Source organism: Bufo gargarizans, chromosome 8 (genome assembly GCF_014858855.1).
Source record: "Bufo gargarizans isolate SCDJY-AF-19 chromosome 8, ASM1485885v1, whole genome shotgun sequence".
Taxonomy (NCBI): domain Eukaryota; kingdom Metazoa; phylum Chordata; class Amphibia; order Anura; family Bufonidae; genus Bufo; species Bufo gargarizans.
Window position 1 is genome coordinate 74,621,389 of NC_058087.1, and position 27,625 is coordinate 74,649,013.

Sequence of the window (27,625 nt, forward strand, 5' to 3'; positions counted from 1 at the left end):
CTCTTTCACTAACCTAGATCATAGTAATAAACCCTTCAGGACCCGTTTTCGTGTTTTACTCCCTGCCTTCCTGAACTTACATAACTTGATGTTCTGTTCAGGAGTATTCACCCACCTTGTGACTGTAACCATTAAAGGGGTTGTGCAGCCAGTACACATGGATGATCTATTACCAGGATAGCTTATCAATATCTGACCGTGGGGGTCCGAGTCCCGGCGCCCCTGCCGATCAGCAGTTTGAAGAGGAGGTGGCGCTTTCTCTTGTGTCATTACAAGTACTAGTCCCATTCCAGTGAGACCTCCAAGAAACGAGCAGTGTAATCTTCAAACAACTGTTTGGGGGAGATGCCAGGAGTCTGACCCCCACCAATCAGATATTGATGACCTATCCAAAAGATAGGTCATCAGTATGTACTGACTGCACTACCCCTTTAAGGGGTTGTCCAAGATTGATAAAAACTGCGTCCGTAGCAGTAAATGTTATAAATAGAAATAAAAATAAGGCTACTTTCACACTGGCGTTTCTGGGTCCGCTTGTGAGATCCGTTTCAGGGCTCTCACAAGCGGCCCAAAACAGATCAGTTCAGCCCCAATGCATTCTGAATGGATAAGGATCCGTTCAGAATGCATCCGTTTGGCTGCGTTTGGTCTCCGTTCCGCTTTTGAGGCGGACACCAAAACGCAGCTTGCAGCGTTTTGGTGTCCGCCTTACGATGCAGAGCCAAACGGATCCGTCCGGACTGACAATGTAAGACAATAGGGACGGATCCGTTTTCACTGACACAATATGGTGCAACTGAAAACTGATCCGTCCCCATTGACTTTCAATGTAAGTCAAGATGGATCCGTATTAACTTAGACTTTTTTTTGGAATGAATAATGCAAACAGGTCCGTTATGAACGGATACAAGCGTTTTCATTATCAGTGCGGATCCGTTTGTGCAGATACAAGACGGATCCGCACCGAACGCATGTGTGAAAGAAGCCTAAGTCGCACCTTTTCTGCTTCCAGAGTCATGTTTTGGTCCTGCAGCACTGACATCATTTTTCTGACTTCAGAAGTGACCATCCGTGGACACTAAGTCAACATTGTAGCAAATCACCGGCCTCAGCAGTATACAGGATGTCACTTGAGGCCAGTGATTGGCTGCAGCAGTGACGTGGTCAGTATGGGAGTTTTGTGTACCACTTAAAGTGACAGCAATCTCTATGAGTGTTGTGCCTTGCTGTGAGGAGGAATAAAGTTTATTATTTCTTCACCAACTGGAAAATGAAAGGTGCAATCTCATTGGTTGCTGTAGGCAACTAACCCAGTTCTACTTTACACCAGTTTGAGAAATCTCCCCCAATATACTTTAAATAGAAATGAGCATAGAAGGGCTTTATGTGCCACCTGCTGGTCAATGGTGATAATGCATTTTTCCTTAAGGCCTCATGCACACGACTGTATGTGGTTTGCGGTCCACAAAAAAAAAAACAGGTGACGTCCGTATGGCATCCGTTTTTTTTTTTGTGGATCCATTGTAATAATACCTATCCTTGTCCGCAAACTAGAAAAAAATAGGACATGCACTATTTTTTTTGCGGGGCTACGCAACGGACATACTGATGCGGACCCATTGAAATGAATGGGTCCACATCCTATCCACAAAAAAAACGGAACGGACACAGAAACAAACAACGTTTGTGTGCATGTAGCCTAAAGGGCATCTGTCAGCAGATTTGTACCTATGACACTGGCCGACCTGTTGCATGTGCACTTGGCAGCTGAAGACATCTGTGTTGGTCTCATGTTCCTATGTAGTTTTAAGGATGTCTCTAATTACAACTCAAACCACGAGAGGAATGAGGAAGAAGAGAAAGGGGCGCACAATAGGGTAGTATGTTTTAGCAAATTATATGGTTGTGCTAAAGATAGGCACAACCCTATGGAAGGCTTCTGTGAATCAGACCCATTCACCAGGACTGCAGCCGCAAGGAGAGTTTCTTTCGGATCGGATGTCCAGTTGCAATGACCGGCGTCACGCACAGGGAGGGAAAAGGGAAAGCCCTACCCAAGGGAGAGGGAAAGGTGGTGACCCCTGACTCACCTTGCGGCTGGCACCTGACTTCCCTGACGTCCCTAGACGGGTTCCTCACCCGTGCGGCGATCACGTGCCTAAATCCTGGCTTTCCCTAAAATGAGCCCTAGATAGTGAACGGGCCGGTGGGATCGCTAGTCCACACCACTGACACTAAGAGGGAAACACCAGGGAGAGGACAGACAATACAGACAAACACATAAACCCAGGTGGGCGACCACAGCAGACCACAAAGGTCCAACAGGGATCCGGAGGGAAATGTTCTGGCCAACAACCAGAGAACGAGTAAAACACAGCTCCAGTGGGTCAGGATAGAAGTCCAGGCAGGAAGCTCTATATCTGGCAACCAGAGAAGTGTGAGTGGGGAATATAAGGAGGTTGGGAGTGCTGGACAAGGAACAGCTGAGGAGAAGGAGCTACTGATCCCTGAGTGAGCCAAAAAGAGTTGCAAAGCAAACCCAGAAAGCTACCATAAGGAAACAGCCCTATCTTACATAGAGCGCGCAGCCAACCGCTGCAACTTCCTGACCCCGGGTATAATGGAGTCAGGCGTGGGTCTTGACACCCTCGTGACAGTACCCCCCTCTCTACGAGGGGCCTCCGGACACTCAGGACCAGGTCTCTCAGGATGAGAGGCATGAAAAGCCCAAACTAGCCTGTCGGCGTTTACCTCAGACGCAGGAACCCACATTCTTTCCTCGGGACCGTAACCTCTCCAATGCACCAGATATTGAAGAGAGCGGCGGACCCGACGAGAATGAACAATTTTGGATATCTGAAACTCTAGATTACCATCCACAACAACAGGAGGGGGTGGCAGCGGTGACGGTTCTAGAGGTGGAACATATTTTTTGAGTAACGACTTATGAAAGACGTTATGGATTTAAAGTCTGAGGTAGCTCCAGGCGAAAAGCCACGGGGTTGATGATGGCTACAATTTTGTAAGGGCCAATGAACCTAGGACCCAGTTTCCAAGAGGGAACCTTTAATTTAATATTCCTAGTAGACAACCACACATAGTCATTCACTCCTAGGTCCGGACCTGGCGACCGTTTCTTATCAGCCATGCATTTGTATTTACCTCCCATATTTTTCAAGTTAGCTTGCACCTTCTGCCATACCGATGAAAGAGATGACGAAAACCGTTCCTCTTCGGGAACCCCAGAAGACCCCCCCCTCTTTGAAAGTACAGAATTGGGGATGAAAACCATATGCACCAAGAAATGGTGACTTGCCAGTGGATTCCTGACGACGATTATTTATGGCAAACTCAGCTAACAGTAAATATGATGACCACACCTGTTGGTTTTCAGACACAAAACATCTTAGATATGTCTCAAGGTTTTGGTTGGTACGCTCAGTCTGTCCATTCGACTGAGGATGGAAAGCCGAGGAAAAGGACAAGTGTACCCCCAAACGGGAATAAAAAGCTTTCCAAAACTTTGAAATAAACTGGGTTCCCCGATCCGAAACCACATCGGAAGGGACCCCGTGAAGCTTCACGATTTCACTGATGAATACCTGAGCAAGAGTCTTAGCATTAGGTAGTGCGGGTAACGCAATGAAGTGTACCATTTTGCTAAACCTGTCCACTACTACCAAAATAACTGTTTTACCCGCAGACAAAGGTAAGTCAGTGATAAAATCCATTGACAGATGTGTCCATGGTCTATTGGGAATGACGAGTGGTAATAGAGACCCTGCAGGACGTGTATGCGAAACTTTTGCGCGCGCACAGGTAGAACAAGAAGACACAAAATCCAATACATCCTGACGCAACCTTGGCCACCAAAAACGACGAGACAATAGCTCCAAGGTTGCTTTACTACCCGGGTGCCTAGCAAGTGCCGAATTATGATGTTCCTTTAATAATTCGAAACGCAGGTTCAACGGTACAAACAATTTCTCTGAGGGGCAAGAGACCGGGGCGTCCCCCTGGGCCTCTAACACCTTCCCCTCCAGAGTAGAGTGTACCGCAGAAACAACCACTCCTCTTTGAAGAATGGGTACCGGATCACTCACATTACCCCCTCCAGGGAAACAACGAGATAGTGCATCAGCCTTAGTATTTTTTGCCCCAGGACGATAGGTAATAACAAAGTTAAACCTGGTAAAAAATAGCGACCACCTAGCTTGTCTAGGAGTGAGACGCTTAGCTGATTCGAGGTACAGAAGATTTTTGTGGTCCGTAATCACAGTGACAGGGTGGATTGCCCCCTCTAAAAAGTGACGCCATTCTTTAAACGCTAGTTTAATAGCTAATAGTTCCCTATTGCCAATATCGTAGTTCTTTTCTGCTGCAGATAGTTTTTTTTAGAAAAGAAAGCACAAGGACGCCATTTGCCAGGAGACAGACCCTGAGACAGCACCGCCCCCACTCCCACCTCTGACGCATCGACTTCAACAATAAAAGGCTGAGAGACATCAGGTTGGACTAGTACAGGTGCCGAGGTAAACCTCTCTTTTAGAGAGGAAAAAGCAACTTTAGCGGCGTCAGACCATTTAGAAAAATCAGTCCCCTTCCTAGTCATGTCAGTAAGGGGTTTTAAAATAACTGAATAATTTTTAATGAATTTCCTATAGAAATTCGCGAAGCCCAAGAACCGTTGCAGTGCTTTGAGGTTCTCAGGAAGATCCCAATCTAAAATTGCCTGGACCTTCCTAGGATCCATACGGAAACCTGAAGCAGATAAAAAATAACCTAGGAATTGTATCTCCTGAACGGCGAAGACACATTTTTCAATTTTAGCATATAATTCATTCGTCCGTAGGACCTGTAGTACTTGTCTGACATGCTCCTCATGTGTTCTCAGATCAGACGAATAAATTAAAATATAATCTAGGTATATTACCACAAACCTGCCGATAAGATGACTAAAAATGTCATTAACGAAATGTTGAAAGACGGCAGGAGCATTGGTCAAACCGAAAGGCATAACTAGATTTTCATAATGCCCCTCAGGGGTGTTAAAAGCTGTCTTCCACTCATCCCCCTCCTTGATACGAATCAGATTGTAGGCCCCCCTAAGATCAATTTTGGAGAACCACCTAGCACCCGCAATCTGGTTAAACAGGTCAGGAATGAGAGGAAGAGGGTATGGGTCTCGGATGGTTATCCGATTTAATTTGCGAAAATCTAGGCAAGGACGCAGAAGACCCCCATTTTTCTTTTTAACGAAGAAAAACCCTGCAGCCACGGGTGAAGAAGAGGGTCTGATGTGTCCCTTAGCCAAGCTCTCGGAGATATAATCCTTCATGGCTTGTCTCTCTGGACCCAAAAGATTATATAACCTGGTCTTGGGTAATTTTGCACCGGGAATAAGGTTAACCGGGCAATCATAAGGACGGTGAGGTGGTAACTTCTGACAACCCTTTTCAGAAAAAATGTCCTCAAAATCCGAAATAAATGTAGGTAGTTATGGAGGCGACTAAGCAATTGCTATTTAAGCAATTTTCTCTGCAATGCTCACTCCACTCCGATATCTCCCTGGCCTGCCAATCCACCACTGGATTGTGCGCTACCAACCAGGGAAGGCCCAGCACTACCGGAGTGGGAAGCCCCTCCAGAACATAACATGAAAGCATCTCGTTATGATGGTCCCCTACCCGAAGGTGTACGTTATGGACAATGTGGGTGAGGTTTCTCTGAGACAGAGGAGCAGAATCAATAGCGAATATGGGAATAGGTCTCTGCAGCGTACAGAGAGACAAACCCATAGTGCGGGCAAAATGGGCATCTATCAAATTTACCCCTGCTCCACTGTCTAGAAAGAAAGAAATAGTCTCCGTTTTAACACCAAAAACAATAACCGCTGGCAACACAAATTGCGATGTACGTATGGAGGAAACGTATACCCCCCGGCTGACATCCTCCACACAGCCTGGGGTTAGTAGTTTTCCGACGGTCCTTTTGTTTCTGAGGAAAGAAGGACAGACATTAATTAAATGACCCCTCTCCCCACAAAAAAAACTAACCCCACGCCTACGGCGAACCTCAGGAGGACAAACCTGACGAGTGGTTCCTCCTAGCTGCATAGGCTCGTCTAAGTCCGTACAGACTAACTGCTGCTTGGGAGGTGTTACCAATTGCTCCGGTTTTTTCAACCTGTCCCCATCTATCTATTTGGATAGAAAGGGACATAACCGCATCAAGGGAAAAGGGGGTCTCATATAATGCAAGCGCATCCTTAACCCTTTCGGATAACACAGAGCAGAACTGACTCCTGAGAGCCGGGTCGTTCCATTGGGTATCCGTAGCCCACCTACGGAAGTCAGAGCCATACTCCTCTACCGGCCGCTCTCCTTGTAGGAGTCTCCGTAATCTTGATTCAGCCAGTGCGACTCGTCAGGGTCGTCATATATGAGACCCAAGGCCCCGAAAAACTCATCCACTGACCGAAGAGCCTGGGAATCAGTGGGTAAAGAGAACGCCCAGGACTGCGGGTCCCCCTGCTGTAGGGAAATAACAACCCCCACCCGCTGTTCTTCATTACCAGAGGAGTAAGGGCGCAGTTTAAAATATAATTTACAGGCCTCACGGAATGTCAAAAACTTGTCCCTTCCCCCAGAAAATCTGTCAGGGAGAGGGACCTTGGGTTCCGCAACAACCTGGTTACCAGTAGCAACCGCTGGGCTTGCGGTCAGTTGTAATTGCTGCTGTTGCTGGAGGACCGACGCCTTCAATCCTACCACCTCCAAAGACAGGCCATGAAATTGTTCGGACAGAGCAGCAATTGGATCCATACTGGATTCTAAGTAGGTAAAAAAAAATATATATATTTTTTTTTACCTACACAAAATAAGGGCCAGATATAATGTAATGACCGGCGTCACGCAAAGGGAGGAAAAAGGGAAGGCCCTGCCCAAGGGAGAGGGAAAGGTGGTGACCCCTGACTCACCTTGCGGCTGGCACCTGACTGCCCTGATGTCCCTAGACGGGTTCCTCACCCGTGCCTAAACCCTGGCTTTCCCTAAAATGAGCCCTAGGTAGTGAACGGGTCGGTGGGATCGCTAGTCCGCACCACTGACACTAAGAGGGAAACACCAAGGAGAGGACAGACAATACAGACAAACATATAAACCCAGGTGGGCGACCACAGCAGCCCCCAAAGGTCCAACAGGGATCCGGGGGGAAACGTTCTGGACCAACAACCAGAGAACGCAGCAACACAGCTCCAGTGGGTCAGTATAGAAGTCCAGGCAGGAAGCTCTATATCTGGCAACCAGAGAAGTGTGAGAGGGGAATATAAGGAGGTTGGGAGTGCTGGACAAGGAACAGCTGAGGAGAAAGAGCTACGGATCCCTGAGTGAGCCAAAAAGGGTTGCAAAGCAAACCCAGAAAGCTACCATAAGGAAACAGCCCTATCTTACATAGAGCGCGCAGCCAACCGCTGCGACTTCCTGACCCCGGGTATAACGGAGTCAGGCGTGGGTCTTGACACCCTCGTGACACCAGTCCCCCGTAGGATACTTATAGTGGAGAAGGTTCTGCTTAGGCATGAATTCACTGGTGGAGGCGGTCGTGATGTTCAAATAAAAATCCTTCTTTATTTGAGGATAGCACATGTATACATAAAACCAACGCGTTTCGGGGATAAACTGTTCCTCTTCATTAGGTTAGACCGATTTTTGTGCTATCCTCGAATAAAGAAGGATTTTTATTTGAACACCACGAGCGCCTCTACCAGTGAATTCGCGCCTAAGCAGAACCTTCTCCATGTTCATATGTGTCCTCATTGCTGAGAAGAATTGTATTTTAATATATTCAAATGAGCCTCTAAGAGCAACGGGGGCGTGAAACTACAATTCCCAGCAAGCTCCATTTACTCATATGAGAGTTCTGAGAAGAGCAGAGCAAGTATGCATGCTGGGAGTTGTAGTTTCACGACAGCTGGAGTGCTGCAGGTTGCTCACCATTGTACTAGAGGCTCTGCTCTCTCTGCAACTGCTGCGCCCTCTGCACTTTGATTGACAGGGCCAGGTGTTATGATGTTTCACTGCCTGGCCCTGTCAATCAAAGTGCAGAGAGTGTGACAGTTACAGAGAGAGCTGAGCCTCTAGGTGTAATGGCAATGCCCCCATGGCTCCTAGAGGTTTATTTCCATATATTAGAACATCATATTTCTCAGCAATGAAGGCACATATGAACATGGGACCAACACAGATGTCTTCAGCTGCCAAGCGCACATGTAACAGGTCAGCCGGTGTTATAGGTATTTTTTTCCTCCCTGCCTTCCACGTGTCATAGCCTTTTTCTTTTCCATACACTTAGTTGCCATTATTTAATATTTCATACAACGTTTTGGAAAGATGGAAAAAATTTAACCCCTTGATGACCACTATAAAGGTGGCGCCTGATCGCAAGAGCAAAAGATGCCATAGCCACCGGGTTTCTGTTGTTTCAAACAGGAGAGGCCCTCTGCTAATGTCTCTGATCGGCTATAAGGCCGATCGCAGACATAGACCTCCTCAGATGCTGTGGTCAAATGTGACTTTTTCCCGGCTGAGATTGGGAAAGCTATTATGTTACAGTGATAGCCCGGAGTCTACTTGAGGCTATGATACCTATCACTGGTATATTCCAATACAGGCCTGCAGGTGGCAGCACTGTATTGGAATACAGTGAATGGTGTGTTCTGTGATCATAGAATACAATTGGCAATCTAACGATTGCTGTTACCTAGGGTGACTTAAACAAAGTAAAAACATCTAAACATTTTTTTTAAATATGGAAAAAATATAAATCACCACCCTTTCTCCAAAATTAAATAAAAATAAATAAAATAAAAAAACATCATAGGCATAGCCGTGTCCAAAAATGCCTGTACTATTAAAATATTAAAATATTTTTCTCGCTCATATCATTGGGGGACACAGGACCATGGGTATAGCTTGCTGCTGCCACTAGGAGGCGACACTAGGCTGAAAGCTGTTTGCTCCTCCCCTGCAGGCTATACCCCCTCCAGCCTGGAGAGAGCATATCAGTTTTTAGCTTAGTGTCGTAGGAGGCAGACCTCCCTGCTTTGCAGGGTGGCACTTTGATTATTTTATTTTATTTTTTATTTTTTCCAGAATCCGGATGGGGGGTCCAGGGTCGCTTGCGTCCCTGCACCCCCGGGAGGCGGGCCGGTGTACCTCGTCCACCGCCTTGCCGCCCCAAGAAGAAAAAGCGGACCAGGGCAGCCTCGCTCCCCTGCTTCCCCCCAGCTACAGGACTACCCTTTCTTCAGCCCTCTTCTGCCCGGACCCCTGTTGCCTTGTGCCAGCGGTCGTAGGGTGGTCCTGCTGGTGTTTCAACTGAGGGTGAAGTCTACAGATGAAGATAGGTAAGTGACTCGTCTCCTCTGGCCTCCCCCCCCACTCACAGGATAACAGCGTGCCGTACTGCACGGCACCAGTGCCCCTGAGCGCCCGCCCGCCCGTCTGCCTGCCCGCCCGCCCGCCCGTCTGCCTGCCCGCCCGCGCTCCCGCACCCGGTGAGTTCCGCCGGCACCGGTCGCGGATCTGTACGCTCCGTCTCCCTCTGTTCTTCGCCGCTGCATCGCGCACGGCAGCGTCTTCCGTGCGGTCGCAGACGGCACTGCGCAGGGCAGATGCGCTATTCGCGGCGCGCCGGGATCTTCGCGGCCGCACGGCGGTGTCGGGCTCTTCCCCTCTGCTGCAGCGAAGCGGCCCCTTCTGAGCAGCCATATTATCGGGGACTTAGGCACGCTGGCCGCAGCTGCGGTCACGTGCACAGGGGTGGGCGGCGCTTGCGGCCCTCTTCGTTATCCTGCCGCTCCCGGGCTGTCAGGGGGCGTGGCTTATTCTCCCGCCCTGCTGAAACTTCCTCTTCCTCTCAGCGCAGCGTGGTGGACACAGGACCTTGGCTCCCGCTCCACTCTGGTAGGAGATAGATACCCCGTTCAGCAGGATATCAAACCATGTCTGACCCAGCCACTGACCCCCCTCAGGCAACCTGTGTGACCACTCACTATGCCTGTTCAGTGTGTTCAGCCAAATTCCCTCGGGGCCAGTCACTCTCACTGTGCTCGGCTTGTCAGAAGCCCGCGCAGAGCAATCCCCCTAGAACACTGCAGCCCACAGAAGCCTTAGATCGCCCTGTTCAGGGGGAACCGGACTGGGCAAGGTCCCTGTCTCGGGCAGTGGAGGACCTCTCTAAGGTTTCCCATTCCACCCTTTCTCTGTTGGGTCGTTTGGTAGATAAATCGCCACCGGTGCAATCCGCGCAACCGCATTGCACGCAAACCAGAGGCAGACCTCCTAGTAAGCGCCCCAGAGCAGGTAACCGTTCCTCCTCTGACGCCTCTGCATCCCCCCCTGCTACTGGATCCCAGTCACAGGCGTCCTCCCTGCTAGGCGACGCACTGTCAGAGGGTGAGCTCGGGGATTCTGATGCGGATATGGATCTGGAGCCCTCTTCTCAGATTGCTTCCATGGTGGATAGCCTGATTTCGGCAATAAGGGATACCTTCCGGGTTCAGGAGGATCTTCCCTCCACTAGCCAACAAGGGGTGTCGTTTCTGCGTGCGAAACAGACTCCTAAGGCTTTCCCGTTGCACGAGGATTTTTCTATTGTGGTTAACAAGGCTTGGGACCAGCCAGGTTTGCGTTTTGTTATCCCAAAGCGCCTGGACCTTCTCTACCCCTTTCCACGCGAGACAGTGGAACTGTGGTCCTCCCCGCCGAAGGTGGATCCGCCGGTGGCTCGACTGGCAAAATCTACGACCATTCCGGTAGCGGATGGTTCGTCACTCCAGGACCCGGTGGACCGTCGCGTAGAGTCGCTCTCCAAGTCAATCTTTACGGCGAGCGGTTCGGCGCTGCGTCCGATTTTCGCATCCGCCTGGGTAGCCAAGGCGGTTTCGGAGTGGTCCGTCCGGTTAAGCCAGGACATTTTGTCCAACCTCCCGCCTGCTGAGCTCGAATTGTCTGCGCTCCAAATTTCACATGCGGGAAAATATATCTGTGAAGCGGCACTGGATGCTGGATCGATGGTCGCTCGTGCCTCAGCTCTCGCCACCTCGGTACGCAGGGAGTTATGGCTCAAGGCCTGGAAGGCTGATTCTTCCTCTAAACGTTCTCTCCTAAAGCTTCCGTTTTCTGGGGCTCGGCTTTTCGGGCCGAAACTGGATGTCATAATCTCAGAAGCTACGGGTGGCAAAAGCACCCATCTGCCCCAACCCAAAGCGAAGCGGCCTTTTCAGTCCAGGCCTGCGTCCTCACGCTTCCAGTCCTTTCGCCGCTTCTCGGGCACCCGTTCAGCCCCCACCTCCGCGGCGGGACCACCCAACCAGGATCGGCGGAAGGGCCCATCCTTTAAGCCCCAGCAGGCTTGGCGTCCACGTGCCCAGCAACCTCGCACAGCGCCGGGTAAGCAGCCTTCCGCATGAAGGTTTGTCCCCACCTTCTCAGGTGGGGGGGCGCCTTCTCCTGTTCCAGGACATTTGGCACGCCCACATTCCGGACGCATGGGCGCTCGAGGTAGTTTCCTCGGGCTACAAAATAGAATTCAGGTCCCTTCCCCCCAACCGTTTCTTCCCTTCCCAGCCTCCCAGGGATCCCGTCCGGGCCGCGGCTTTCTTGAACGCCGTCCAGTCCTTACTTCTGCGGGGGGTTATTTCTCCGGTACCTCCAGAAGAGCGTTTCACAGGTTTTTATTCCAACCTGTTTGTGGTCCCCAAGAAGGAGGGCGATGTGAGACCGGTGCTGGACCTCAAGCTTCTGAATCGCTATCTGCGGGTGCAGAGGTTCAGAATGGAATCCCTTCGTTCCGTTGTAGCCTCGTTGGTGCAGGGGGAGCACATGGCGTCTTTGGACGTACAGGATGCATATCTCCACATACCTATTGCTACCATGCACCAACGTTTCCTCCGATTTGCCATCCAGTCGGATCACTTCCAATTCGTCGCGCTACCATTCGGTCTGGCGACGGCCCCGCGGGTGTTCACGAAGGTTCTGGCACCACTTCTGGGGATTCTGCGGTCCAGGGGCATTACCCTTCTCCCATACCTGGACGACATCTTAGTCAAAGCCCCGTCAGCGCCGCAATGCGCAGACAGCCTTCGGATTACGATGAGCACGCTCACTCGCTTCGGCTGGATTCTCAACCGAAGGAAGTCATGCCTGTTTCCGACCACTCGAATCAGGTTCCTGGGTATGACGTTGGATTCCGAGGCCGCCGTGGTCCGTCTCCCTCTGGACAAGAGATTGGGCATTCAGAAGGCAGTGGTTCTGCTCAACCGGCATCGCAAGGTATCGATTCGCAACTGCATGCGAGTTCTGGGGCTGATGGTGGCCTCATTCGAGGCGGTACCGTTCGCCCAGTTCCACACCAGGGTGTTTCAGCGGCTCATCCTGTCCTCCTGGGACAAGTCCCGGGATTCACTGGACCTCAGGATCTCGCTGCCTCAGCCCGTTCGCGAGGCTCTCGCCTGGTGGATGATTCCGGACAACCTGTCGTCAGGGAAGTCGTTCCTGCCGGTGTCATGGACGGTGATTACGACCGACGCCAGCCTCCGCGGTTGGGGAGGGGTCTTCGGTACTCGGACGGCCCAAGGTGTCTGGTCTCTGTCGGAGTCCAGACTACCCATCAATATCCTGGAGCTCCGGGCCATCTACCTCTCCCTTTGCCATTGGACCACCGATTTGCGGGGCCGTCCGGTCAGGATACAGTCGGACAACGCCACAGCGGTTGCCTACATCAATCACCAGGGGGGGACGCGCAGCGGACCGGTGATGGACGAGGCCGCGAGGATTCTGCAGTGGGCGGAAGCCCATGTCCCGATGGTCTCGGCGGTCTTCATCCCAGGCGTGGACAATTGGACGGCGGATTTCCTCAGCCGAACGACGGTGGATTCGGGGGAGTGGGCTCTCCACCCGGAGGTGTTCGAGGACCTTTGCCTCCGGTGGGGTCGCCCGGAAGTGGACCTAATGGCATCTCGGTTGAATCACAAACTCCCGTGCTTCCTGTCTCGCGCAAGGGATCCGATGGCTTACGACGTAGACGCACTCGTGGCACCGTGGGGCGACTTCAATTTTCTGTATGTATTCCCGCCACTGCCGCTCCTACCGCGGATTCTTCGCAGAATCAGGATGGAGGGTGTTCAAACGCTCCTGATTGCCCCGGACTGGCCGCGCCGAGCTTGGTACTCGGAGCTCGTTCTGCTCCTGGGGGACGCGCCGTGGCCTCTTCCACTCAGGCCCGACCTGCTCTCGCAGGGCCCAGTCTTCCACCAGGGTTTACATACGCTGCGTTTGACGGCGTGGCTGTTGAAACCTTCCTGCTGAAGAACAGGGGTTTCTCGGATGCGGTCGTTCGAACGATGATTGGGGCTCGGAAGCCCTCCTCGGCGAGGATCTACTATCGTACGTGGAGGTCGTTCTTGAAATTCTGTGAGGACAAGGACCTCCCCTCCAGGAGTTTTTCCCTCCCTACGGTGTTGGCCTTTCTTCAAGCAGGTTTGGAGCTGGGTCTGTCCCTAAGTTCGCTGAAGGGGCAGGTTTCGGCCCTTTCCATTTTTTTTCCAGCGTACGCTGGCAGTGCTGGGGCCCGTCAAGACCTTCATGCAGGGTGTTGCGCACACCGCGGTTCCATATCGGCCGCCGTTGCATTCCTGGGACCTGAATTTGGTGCTGGTGGCACTTCAGTCCGAGCCGTTTGAACCCCTGAGGGAAGTCTCCCTCCGCATGTTGTCGTGGAAGGTGGCATTCCTGGTTGCCATTACGTCCATCCGTCGGGTGTCGGAACTGGCGGCACTGTCGTGCAAGGAGCCTTTCTTGGTGTTCCATCAGGATAAGGTGGTGCTCCGGACGGTGCCGTCGTTTCTGCCGAAGGTGGTGTCGGCGTTCCATGTCAATGAGGACATTGTCCTCCCCTCGCTTTGCCCTAAACCTTCTCATCCTAGGGAAGTGGCGCTTCATCGTCTGGATGTGGTGCGGGCCTTACGGGTCTACCTGGCCGCGGTAGCCTCCTTTCGGCGAGCGGACTCTCTGTTCCTAGTTCCGGAGGGTCCTCGGAAGGGTTTGGCGGCATCCAAGGTGGCGATTGCTCGGTGGATTAGATCGGCCATTCACGAGGCCTACCGCTCCAAAGGCAGGGTTCCTCCGCCTGGCGTCACGGCTCACTCGACCAGGGCGGTCGGGGCTTCTTGGGCACACTTTCACCACGCTTCGGCGTCTCAATTGTGTAAGGCAGCGACTTGGTCTTCGTTGCACACCTTCACCAAGTTCTACAAGGTGCATTCGTTCGCATCGGCGGATGCTGCTCTTGGCCGTAGGATCTTACAGGCCGCAGTGTAGTGGCTCGACTTGGAGGTGGAGTCAGCGGTTTTCCCACCCTGGGGACTGCTTTAGGACGTCCCATGGTCCTGTGTCCCCCAATGATATGAGCGAGAAAACGAGATTTTTGTGAACTCACCTTGTAAAATCTCTTTCTCGCTTTATTCATTGGGGGACACAGCACCCACCCATTGTTGTTGGTTTCTACTGAGACCAGTGGTCCAAGTTACCGGTTGGGACTGAGGTCAGGTTCGGTTGTTTGGTTGGACTGTGGTCTTCCTGTTTTGTTTTGTTTCGGTATGTTTCTCCTACTGCTGAAGCACAAACTGATATGCTCTCTCCAGGCTGGAGGGGGTATAGCCTGCAGGGGAGGAGCAAACAGCTTTCAGCCTAGTGTCGCCTCCTAGTGGCAGCAGCAAGCTATACCCATGGTCCTGTGTCCCCCAATGAATAAAGCGAGAAAGAGATTTTACAAGGTGAGTTCACAAAAATCTCGTTATCCCATATGGCAAATGGCGTAACAGAAAAAAATTCAAAATGGCCAATTCGCCATTTTTTATCACTTCACATCCCCCCAATTGAATAACAAATAATCAAAAACTCACACACACACCCCAATAGTATCACTGAAAAATACAGATCGCCTGCAAAAAAAATTAGCCCTCACTCAGCTCCATAGATGTAAATATAAAAAAGAAAAACTATACATATGTGGTATTATCATAATTGTACTGACCTGGAGAATAAAGGTAACAGGTCATTTATACCACATAGGGAGCACTGTAAAAACAGAACCAATAAAACTGTGGCAGAATTGCATTTTTTCCCATTTCCACCACATTTGGATATTTTTTGCAGCTTCTCACTACATTTTAAGGCCTCTTTCACACTGGCGTGTGCGCCCCGTTGCCATATGCAAAATGCGGGCCGCAATACATGAGCACAGTCCGCGGGGCAGCCGCAGCGGATCTTGGACCCATTCACTTGAATGGGTCCGCGATCTGGCTGTTCCGCAAAAAGATCTTTTTGCGGATTGGAAGTACGGGACGAAACCCCGTGGAAGCACTCCGTAGTGGTTCCGTTCCGCACCATTCCGCATCTCCGGATTTGCGGACCCATTCAAGTGAATTGGTCCGTATCTGTGATGTGGAATGCTCACGGAACACCACCTGTGTATTGCGGATCCGCAAATGCGGTCCGCAATAGGGCAACGGAGCACTCACACCAGTGTGAAAGAGGCCTAAGCAATATAAATGGTGCCACTAGAAAGTACATCTTGCCCCACAAAAACACAAAGGATATGAGAACTGAAGAACATAATTAATAAAATAAAAAAGTTATGGCTCTGGGAAGACAGGAAGAAAAACAAAAATGCAAAAATGGGAAATCGCTGAGTTCTCTAGGGGTTAATAGAGTGGAATTAGGAAGAAAAAAAACATAATTCCGCAATTTTATGGGTTTTGCATTTACATCATTCACTGGTTGGTAAAAATGACACATTATGAGATATAAGCGGCTCACCTACCAATACAGAAATGAAAAGGTGCACACCCCTCTGGCTCACCCACAGCCTATATATGTTATGGAAAATTTAAAATAAATGTGGGGGGGGGGGGGGGACTCAATATCGGGACCCTATGGACCACCAACCAATAAATAGATACAGTCATGTGAAAAAATTAGGACACCCTTTGAAAGCATGTGGTTTTTTGTAACATTTTTAATAAAAGGTTATTTCATCTCCGTTTCAACAATACAGAGAGATTAAAGTAATCCAACTAAACAAAGAAAACTGAAGAAAAGTCTTTTCAAGATCTTCTGTAAATGTCATTCTACAAAAATGCCTATTCTAACTGAGGAAAAAGATAGGACACCCTTGCCCCTAATAGCGAGTGTTACCTCCTTTGGCTGAAATAACTGCAGTGAGACGGTTCTTGTAGCCATCTACCAGTCTTCGACATCGGTCTGAGGAAATTTTACCCCACTCCTCAATGCAGAACTTTTTCAGCTGTGAGATGTTTGAGGGGTTTCTTGCACGTACAGCCCTTTTCAAGTCACCCCACAGCATCTCAATGGGATTCAAATCTGGACTTTGACTTGGCCATTCCAGGACTCTCCATTTCTTCTTTTTCAGCCAATCTTTGGTTGATTTACTAGTATGTTTTGGGTCATTGTCATGTTGCATGGTCCAGTTCCGCTTCAGCTTTAATTTTCTAACTGATGGTCTCACATGTTCTTCAAGCACCTTCTGATACACAGTAGAATTCATCGTGGATTCTATGATGGTGAGCTGACCAGGTCCTGCTGCAGCAAAGCAGCCCCAAACCATGACACTTCCACCTCCATGCTTCACAGTTGGTATGAGGTTCTTTTCTTGGAATGCTGTGTTTGGTTTACGCCAAACATGTCCTCTGCTGTTGTGTCCAAATAATTCAATTTTGGACTCATCTGTCCAAAGAACATTATTCCAGAAGTCCTGGTCTTTGTCAACTTTATCTCTGGCAAATGTCAGTCTGGCCTCGATGTTTCTCTTGGAAAGCAAAGGTTTCCTCCTTGCACACCTCCCATGCAAGTTAAACTTGTACAGTCTCTTTCTGATTGTAGAGGCATGTACTTCTACATCAACAGTAGCCAGAGCCTGCTGTAGTTCTCGAGATGACACTTTAGGGTTTTTGGAGACCTCTTTTAGCATCTTGCGGTCTGCTCTTGGGGTGAACTTGCTGGGGCGACCAGTCCTGGGCATGTTGGCAGTTGTTTTGAAAGCCCTCCACTTGTAGACTATCTTCCGGACAGTGGAATGGCTGATTTCAAAATCTTTTGAGATCTTTTTAAATCCCTTCCCAGACTCATAGGCTGCTACAATCTTTTTTCTGAAGTCCTCTGACAGCTCTTTTGCTCTCACCATGGTGCTCACTCTCACTTCAACAGTCAGGAGCACACCAAACTAAATGTCTGAGGTTTAAATAGGGCAAGCCTCATTCAACATGCAGAGTAACGATCTACTAATTATGTGCACCTGGTGTGATATACCTGTGTGAGATCTGAGCCAATTTAAGAGGGAATACATGTGAGGGTGTCCTATCTTTTTCCTCAGTTAGAATAGGCATTTTTGTAGAATGACATTTACAGAAGATCTTGAAAAGACTTTTCTTCAGTTTTCTTTGTTTAGTTGGATTACTTTAATCTCTCTGTATTGTTGAAACGGAGATGAAATAACCTTTTATTAAAAATGTTACAAAAAACCACATGCTTTCAAAGGGTGTCCTAATTTTTTCACATGACTGTATATTAGAACTCCTATAAAAAAAATATAATAAAAAGTATTATAGAAAATACACAATAAAACCTTCGTTCTAGGGTGTTGATATCAGCAGCAGTATCTTCATACAATAAGATTATCTCCCTTTTAGGGTATTGATATCAGCAGCAGTATCTGTATCTCGATACCTGCATATATAGCAAAGGGGGGGGGGGGGAATAAAAAGTCCACATATGCTGAGGCTATATTCAATTATTCAGCAGCTCTTTTAGTTCCTCCTATTGAGCATATCACCTCCTCCTGCATATACCTGTATATTGTCCACAATTACTGAAGGGCAGTTCTTATATCAGACACTGCGCTCGTCGGCTATATCACATAGAGCTTCAGGTTAAGTCTTTTAGACATTGGCAACACTGACCATATCTTCCAATAGAGCGGAGGTATCTTAGGACCCAGAAAGTACGCACTGCTTCCTGCCGCCGTCATGTGGGATGCCACGAGAAGACGGCTGGATCACGTGGGACGCCACGAGAAGACGGCTGGATCACGTGGGACGCTGCGTAGGTCCTGGCAGGCTGAAGAGGAAGGAAGACTCGGTACACGAGACCAAGCGCGAACACGGCGTAGAGCAATAAACTATAAATACTTAACCTGAAGCTCTATGTGATATAGCCGACGAGCGCAGTGCTACAGACGTGGACAAAATTGTTGGTACCCTTTGGTCAATGAAAGAAAAAGTCACAATGGTCACAGAAATAACTTTAATCTGACAAAAGTAATAATAAATTAAAATTCTATAAATGTTAACCAATGAAAGTCAGACATTGTTTTTCAACCATGCTTCAACAGAATTATGTAAAAAAATAAACTCATGAAACAGGCATGGACAAAAATGATGGTACCCCTAGAAAACACAGAACATAATGTGACCAAAGGGACATGTTAATTCAAGGTGTGTCCACTAATTAGCATCACAGGTGTCTACAACCTTGTAATCAGCCATTGGGCCTATATATATGGCTCCAGGTAATCACTGTGTTGTTTGGTGATATGGTGTGTACCACACTCGACATGGACCAGAGGAAGCAAAGGAAAGAGCTGTCTCAAGAGATCAGAAAGAAAATTATAGACAAGCATGTTAAAGGTAAAGGCTATAAGACCATCTCCAAGCAACTAGATGTTCCTGTGAGTACAGTTGCACATATTATTCATAAGTTTAAGATCCATGGGACTGTAGCCAACCTCCCTGGACGTGGCCGCAGGAGGAAAATTGATGACAAATCTAAGAGACGGATAATCCGAATGGTAACAAAAGAGCCTAGAAAGACTTCTAAAGAGATTCAAGGTGAACTTCATGCTCAAGGAACATCAGTGTCAGATCGCACCATCCGTCGTTGTTTGAGCCAAAGTGGACTACATGGGAGACGACCAAGGAGGACACCATTGTTGAAAACGAATCATAAAAAAGCAAGACTGGAATATGCCAAACTACATGTTGACAAGCCACAAAGCTTCTGGGAGAATGTCCTGTGGACAGATGAGACAAAAATCGAAGTTTTTGCCAAGGCACATCAGCTGTATGTTCACAGACGAAAAAATGAAGCATATCAAGAAAAGAACACTGTCCCTACTGTGAAACATGGAGGAGGCTCTGTTATGTTCTGGGGCTGCTTTGCTGCGTCTGGCACAGGGTGTCTTGAATCTGTGCAGGGTACAATGAAATCTCAAGACTATCAAGGAATTCTAGAGAGAAATGTACTAGCCAGTGTCAGAAAGCTTGGTCTCAGTCGCAGGTCATGGGTCTTGCAACAGGACAATGACCCAAAACACACCGCTAAAAACACCCAAGAATGGCTAAGAGGAAAAAATTGGACTATTCTAAAGTGGCCTTCTATGAGCCCTGACCTCAATCCTATTGAGCATCTTTGGAAGGAGCTGAAACATGCAGTCTGGAAAAGGCACCCTTCAAACCGGACACAACTGGAGCAGTTTGCTCATGAGGAGTGGGCCAAAATACCTGCTGAGAGGTGCAGATGTCTCATTGACAGTTACAGGAAGCGTTTGATTGCAGTGATTGCCTCAAAAGGTTGCGCAACAAAATATTAAGTTAGGGGTACCATCATTTTTGTCCATGCCTGTTTCATGAGTTTATTTTTTTACATAATTCTGTTGAAGCATGGTTGAAAAACAATGTCTGACTTTCATTGGTTAACATTTATAGAATTTTAATTTATTATTACTTTTGTCAGATTAAAGTTATTTCTGTGACCATTGTGACTTTTTCTTTCATTGACCAAAGGGTACCAACAATTTTGTCCACGTCTGTATATATATATATATATATATATTTATTTTTTTTTTATAACTCGGATAACCCCTTTAAGAAAAGTCTTTGTATTCCCATATTCTGGCACCAGTAACTTTTTTTATGTTTCCATTTACGTAGCTGTGTGAGGATTCTTTTATTGATTCCATTTTGGGGTATGTACAACTTTTTGATCACTTTAACTGGGAGGCAAAGCAACAACAACAAAAAAAAAACAGATCTTTTTTCCCTTTATGATGTCTGCTGAGATAAATAATTTGATATTTTTTTTTTATTTTTATATATTATAGATTGGTCATTATTGGATATGGTGATACCAATGATTTTTAAAATAGGAAAAGGAGGTGATTTTAATTTCTAATTCTTTTTTTAATAGTTTTAAAACGCCTTATACCTTTATTTTTTGACCCTCCCCCAAACAGGGGGCGTGAAAATACAATCGTTAGATTGCTTACACCATAGACTGCAATCAATTAGTATTGCAGTCTATGGTAAAATTGCAGCGTGTCTGAGGCAGGGCTTAAAGGAAACCTGTCACCATGATTTTGCGCATAGAGCTGGGGACATGGGCTGCTAGATGGCCGCTAGCACATCTGCAGTACCCAGGTCCCATAGCTCTCTGCGCTTTTATTGTGTTAAAAAACCGTTTTGATTGATATGCAAATGACCTGATATGAGTCCTGTAGCCGGAGATGAGTCAAGCGGAAAGGAGCCCAGCACCGCCCCGCGTCCTCCGAATCTCCTCCTTGCTGGCTGACGTCACAGAGCTGGAGCGCCGAAATCTCGCGATGCACGAGCTAGCGCATGTGTAGTTCTTTCCCTGTGCTGATGCCAGTACAGGGAATGAACATGATGCCGACACTGCTCATGCGCTAGCTCGCGCATCGCGAGATTTCGGCGCTCCAGCTCTGTGACGTCAGCCAGCAAGGAGGAGATTCGGAGGACGCGGGGCGGTGCTGGGCTCCTTTCCGCTTGACGCATCTCCGGATACCGGACTCATATCAGGTCATTTGCATATCAAACAAAACGGTTTTTTAACACAATAAAAGCGCAGAGAGCTATGGGACCTGGGTACTGCAGATGTGCTAGTGGCCATCTAGCAGCCCATGTCCCCAGCTCTATGCGCAAAATCCTGGTGACAGGTTCCCTTTAATAGGAACTTTACAATGGCAGGCCTCAGAGCCTTCAGTAGACCCTTGGTTGCCACAGCAATTGAAATGCTGGTAGGAGGGGTGGATTTGTCAATGGAGGCTACCCCTACCATCCAAATGCTGTGGTCACAACTGACCATGACTTCTGGGGGGTTACATATCTGTGATGGGGGTTGTCTGTGCAGGGCCGGACTGGCCTACCGGGATACCGGGAAATTTCCCGGTAGGCCGCCGCCTCTGGGGCCGCTTTAATATGTGCCTGCACTTTCAGCCGCATAATATTATTTCTAGCCTCATTCTATGGCTGCGCAGTCTCTAACGTAGGACAGCGTTATCGTTCAGCTGGGTGGATTGTGAGGCGGAACCGAAAGTGGTGAGGATCGTTTCCGCCGGAAGACATCACCAGTGCACCTTACCAATGTGAAGCCGCTGCTTTTGGTTTTCACTTACTGGATCGGTCGTGTCATCAAGCCGGCGAGAGGTGAATGTGCATGCTGTGTAACAGGTGACGGGGCAGTGGTGTGTGAGTAGTTAATAGCCGCTCCGTTATGGGGGATGGGAGGTGTTGTGTGCTGAGAGCCGGGCACCTCCTTGCAGAGAGGGCAGTTTGCAGGAGGAAGGTCACAGGAGGCAGCCTCACACACTGGGCACATTGTCAAATAATAGTAATACTGCTGCCCTTCTATGTAACAGACCTCCCAAGTGGCCCTCTTTTGGACAGACAGTCCCTATTTTTGACCCGTCCCTCTTTTCTCCTGAAATGTCCCTCTGAGGGATAGATTTGTATTATTACAATACTGATGCAGAAAGTTTGTCTGGTTCTTTCTCTTACGCCTTGTATATTTCATTTCGTTTTCCACCTCAGAATCGGCTCCAAAAGAAGACTTCAAGCAGCCTCTCATTCGCTTCAATAGGAAGCAGCCCTTTTTTTTTTCCGGGGTGGTTGGTACCACACTGGAAAAAAGAAACAACGTGCCCTATATTGGTGCAGAATGTGCCCTGAATCTCCTATCCGCTCATTTTTCATTGCATGCTTTTTAGCAAAACCACAATTTAGAAAAAGCATCTCCAAAAAGTGTAATAAAAACACGCCTTAAAAAGCCCACTTTTAAAATGGGCATGGATTCCGCAATTTTTGGAGGCAGATTTTAAAAATCCCTCGTGTGAACGTACCCATAGAGGTCAGACCTCCACCAGTGATAAAGCCATGGCATATCCTAGCAATATGCCATCACTTTTAAGGGACTATTTATTTTATTTATTTTTATTTTTAATGAAGGGCTCCTCATGGTATGAAATAAGTCAATACTCACTGTGGGGAGGGAGATGCCCAGGGGGCACCCCAAACTCTCCTTATGGCCTCTGTCTAGGTACATAATGATCTGATGCTCTCAGCATTACTTAATGCTAGGAGCTTCAGGTACTTATGCACTTGTCCAGCAGCTGCAGGCGCTTTCATGAATTCAGCCGGATCACTGCCCTCAGTATGGGGAAAGGGCAGTATTTTGTGCTGCACTGTAATATTTGGTTTAGCTAGGGAGGTATTTTGTGCTGCACCATGCTATTGCTGGCCCCACCTACTTCTGTTGGCCCCGCCTCCTGTCTCTGGACCCTCCTACAACTTGGGGCCACTTTTAGTTTTTTTTTCCAGGGCCACTTAAAGTTCCCAGTCCGCCCCTGTGTCTGTGTACACAGGTGGCACCCACTCAGCTCCTGATGTGTAATGCAGAATGCTGGTAAGCGTGCTCCCTTCACAGGGCATGTGGACAACCGCTTTAAGCCATTTTAAGATATGTATAAATACATGTATTTCACAGCATGGCGCTCTGTGTTACACGGCTCACATAAAGGAGTACAAGAGCGACATGTCAGAGTGCGGCAGCCAATGAAAACACAGGACAACGGCGACCAATCACACGTCTGCGTTCCACAGACCAATGCCAGCGGGAGAAGGAGAGGAAGTCACGTGTGATACCGGAAGTAGTCGCCGTGCCGCGGTTCTCATGACAACGGAGTTAATGCTCCTGTCTTATCTCCAGCTCTAAGTGAACGGGTGTAGGCAGGCGTCATCCAATGGACAGGACCCGGGTGAGCGATGTGTGTGCTCCACGGCTTATCGCATGCAGTGTATTGGAGTGAATGTCCCTGCAAATGTACTTATCCTGCCAGCCTGTAGCATTTCCTATTGCTGCCTGTGTATGGGAAAGCTGGGTGACAAGCTGAGGCCGTGCAGGGTGCTACAGTGTTCATTTGGAATAGTGGGTGTTAGCTGGGATGATGGCAGTGGTGGGAGTTCCACAGCTTTCCCAGAACATAGGAGTTGGGTGAATTCTAGCAGAAATGGACAACTACGTGACTCCAGTTTCCAGGTTTCCCTTTCTGGCTGCAGCGGCGCCTTTTTATCACACTACAAAAAAAATCACCAAAACACATTAACCAAATCATTAGCTCCTCGTCCGCAGCGATTTCATAATTTCAGCAACATTCATCTGCAATGATTTTGTAACATTTTGCAAACTGCTCGGTGCCTTCCCTGTGGACAGTGTTTTCTAGGTACAGCCACAGCCTAGGGTCTTGTTAACATGTCCTTTTGATGTCTGTGGAAAATCCATCTGTTTCTATCTGAATGATCCGTGTTTGGTCCAAGTGTCAGTTTTTTTCCCCTCCGTGTGTCATCCGTATTCCTTGACTCAAATCAAATAACCCTATTATATAGGTGTGGCATTATTTAGTATTGCATTGTCATTAGACTACAGTAGATGCATTTTTCCACCTACATACTTATTTAGCTAAAAGTTCACTTTGATTGATATGTATTATAAACGTAACTAATAAGAAAGAATCAGCAAACACTCAGGGTGAGCGAGGGCTTTTGCACTTGACGTGTCCCCCTGAAACAAGCCCCCGAGAATTTAGATATTTTACCTTCCACATCATCTGAACTACTAATATAACAAAGGGAGAATTAAGTGGCTAGGTATGAAAAGAATTAGACCTGCGCAGTGTGAGTAATGAGCACCGCAGGAGACATGCGCAGAGGTAGACTATACGCTAAGCACATGCCCAGAAGAACTATGGAGCGCTCGTATCAGAATAACGAGTGTGTCCGCAAGGAGGGAGGAACAAGAGGAGGGGATTGTCCAATGGATGAAGCAATCCAGTAAGATAGAGAGGCCGTGATTGGCCTTCCCGCTCGGAGACTTTAAAAGAGCTCGTCGCCGCCCGCTCAGGCTGTAGACTGCTCGGACCCCTGAGCACTCCGAATGTTCGGCCAAACATGTCGGGGGGCAGCCTCTGAGCTACTAGTTTTTAGCACAGGTAGTGAGCGCCATCAGTACCGATCATAGGAGCTAGAGAAAGACCAGTTGAATAATGTGAGCGCCAGTGGTAGATCGCAGCCCTCGCTCACCCTGATAGTTTTTAAATTAAGTTTCTTTTTGTTTGCTGATTCTTTCTTATTACTTAAAGAGGACCTTTCACTAGAATAAAAAAAAATCTAAACTAACTATACAGGCATGTAGAGCGGCGCCCAGGGACCCCCCTGCACTTACTGTTATACCTGGGCGCCGCTCCGTTCTCCCGTTATAGCCTCCGGTATCTTCATAGTTAGGCTCCACCCAGTTGAACCTGCCGGCGCCTCCTTCTCCCATGCTGTAGCGCTGGCCAATCGCAGCACTCAGCTCATAGCCTGAGAGGCTTTTTTTTCTCTCAGGCTATGAGCCGAGCGCTGCGATTGGCCAGCGCTGCAGCATGGGAGAATGAGCCGATGGCAGGTTCCCCTGGGTGGAGCCTAACATATGAAGATACCGAAGGCTATAACGGGAGAACGGAGCAGCGCCCAGGTATAACAGTAAGTGCAGGGGGGTCCCTGGGCGCTGCTCTACATGTCTATAGTTAGTTTAGATTTTTTATTCTAGTGAAAGGTCCTCTTTAAGTTTTATAGTACATATGTAGGTGGAAAAAGGCGTCTACTGTAGTCTAATGACAATGCAATACTAAATCCGTATTGCGTATTCCTTGGACACTGCTAGGCTGAAAATTAATTTCTAGAGCAGGATCAGCAACCTGCGGCACTCCTGAGCTGTGATGGGGAGAGCGGAGACGCGCCCCCTGAGCTGTGATGGGGAGAGCGGAGACGCGCCCCCTGAGCTGTGAGGGGGAGAGCGGAGACGCGCCCCCTGAGCTGTGAGGGGGAGAGCTGAGACGCGCCCCCTGAGCTGTGAGGGGGAGAGCTGAGACGCGCCCCCTGAGCTGTGAGGGGGAGAGCTGAGACGCGCCCCCTGAGCTGTGAGGGGGAGAGCTGAGACGCGCCCCCTGAGCTGTGAGGGGGAGAGCTGAGACGCGCCCCCTGAGCTGTGAGGGGGAGAGCTGAGACGCGCCCCCTGAGCTGTGAGGGGGAGAGCGGAGACGCGCCCCCTGAGCTGTGAGGGGGAGAGCGGAGACGCGCCCCCTGAGCTGTGAGGGGGAGAGCGGAGACGCGCCCCCTGAGCTGTGAGGGGGAGAGCGGAGACGCGCCCCCTGAGCTGTGAGGGGGAGAGCGGAGACGCGCCCCCTGAGCTGTGAGGGGGAGAGCGGAGACGCGCCCCCTGAGCTGTGAGGGGGAGAGCGGAGACGCGCCCCCTGAGCTGTGAGGGGGAGAGCGGAGACGCGCCCCCTGAGCTGTGAGGGGGAGAGCGGAGACGCGCCCCCTGAGCTGTGAGGGGGAGAGCGGAGACGCGCCCCCTGAGCTGTGAGGGGGAGAGCTGAGACGCGCCCCCTGAGCTGTGAGGGGGAGAGCTGAGACGCGCCCCCTGAGCTGTGAGGGGGAGAGCTGAGACGCGCCCCCTGAGCTGTGAGGGGGAGAGCTGAGACGCGCCCCCTGAGCTGTGATGGGGAGAGCTGAGACGCGCCCCCTGAGCTGTGAGGGGGAGAGCTGAGACGCGCCCCCTGAGCTGTGAGGGGGAGAGCTGAGACGCGCCCCCTGAGCTGTGAGGGGGAGAGCTGAGACGCGCCCCCTGAGCTGTGATGGGGAGAGCTGAGACATGCCCCCTTAGCTCCAGCAGAAAAGACACGCCCCCTTGAGCTTTCAGCTTGCTATAAATCTAGCAGAGCAATGACTGGGGAGATCTCTGGATCCATGTGAAGTACTGGGCTGGTTCTAGCTTTGTTAGGGCTCATTCAGACGGCCGTATGCTGTCTGCAAAAATGCGGATCAGTTTTTTTGTGGATTAGATGCTGTCCCTTTCACTTCTATGGGGCCCTTTTCTTCCATTGCACGGCTCAGCAAAAAATGAAACATGTCCTATACTCCGTGAAAATCAGGACATAGCCCTATTAAAGTTTATGGATTAGCAAAAAAGACAGAATGCAATCCGTTTTTTTGCGGACATGCTGAACTGTCCGCAAAAAAAAATATCTGCCTTTTTGCGGACAGCATACGGCTGTCTGAATGAGCCCTTAGAGATTGTCATGTCCTATATGATGTCTGATTTTCATTTTTTACATTAATCATGTCATAACCGCTTTAAGTCTGGATAACACAGACAGCACACATCCATGATTCACTGACGTGTGAACGAGGCTTTAGGGCGCTATAACACAGTCCACGTTTGATCAGATCTTGAGCCAAAACCAGGAGTGGAGCGTACACAGAGATAATGGCAGATTTACATAGGGCAACTGTCAGTAAAACGCTTGTTCATCTGGTGATGTCATCATTCATGCGAACATCTCGATCACAGATTCTGGGCACTCGGCTACCTAGATACAATGAATGTGCGCGAGGACGGGAGATAGCAGTAGCCATTCCTTGTAGGAGATTGCTGCACCGACCAGCAGGCAAGTATTGAGAAGGAACAGTTCTTTCCCAATAATTGTCTTCTCAGTCAGTGCAAGGGGTTCTGTCACTTCAGCAAATAGCATTCATTCTAATGTATTATGATTGTCCATATTGTCTCCTTTACTGCCTGGATTCATTTTTCCATCACATTATACACTGCTCATTTCCAGGGGTTATGGCCACCGCTGCTTGCAGCGTTTTGGTGTCCGCCTGACGATGCGGAGGCAAACATAAGTTAATGGGGATGGATCCGTTTTCACTGACACAATCTGGCACAATAGAAAACGGATCCGTCCCCCATTGACTTTCAATGGTGTTCAAGACGGATCTGTCTTGGCTATGTTACAGATAATACAAACAGATCCGTTCTGAACAGATGCAGACGGTTGTATTATCTGAACGGATCCGTCTGTGCAGATCCGTGACGGATCCGCACCAAACGCGAGTGTGAAAGTAGCCTCGCTGCATGGCGAGTTTTGCAGTAATCTGACTTTTCTATCTGGGTTTGTTATATTATGTTGTCAGTGAGTGTATGTCATGGCATATCGCTAGGTTCTGATACAAGGCACTGATCAGTGGTGGATCCAAACCCCACAAGGGGCTGAAGCTGGAAGCACAGCATCAAAGCTGCATCTCTGGTCTCATCTCCGACAGTGTGGTTTACCATAGACCCTGTATGTACATTATCAGCAGAGGGGTCAGCATCGC

At 49.1% G+C, this 27,625-nt stretch overlaps 1 protein-coding gene across 5 annotated transcripts in view; it reads left to right on the forward strand.

Annotated features, from left to right (window-relative positions):
* Nucleotides 1-27,625, forward strand: part of TMEM237 (transmembrane protein 237) — a 66,551-nt gene that overhangs the window by 2,212 nt on the left and 36,714 nt on the right. For 2 of the 5 annotated variants that reach the window (XM_044303882.1, XM_044303884.1), the window contains exon 1: nucleotides 23,077-23,187. The exons of 1 other annotated variant lie outside the window; for it this stretch is intronic. In XM_044303882.1, the coding sequence (XP_044159817.1) occupies nucleotides 23,173-23,187 (15 nt within the window). In that variant the 5' untranslated portion in view covers nucleotides 23,077-23,172. Of the gene's footprint in view, nucleotides 1-23,076; nucleotides 23,197-27,625 lie in introns of those variants that run through there. 2 more of the 5 variants (XM_044303885.1, XM_044303880.1) reach the window with 2 other exon arrangements.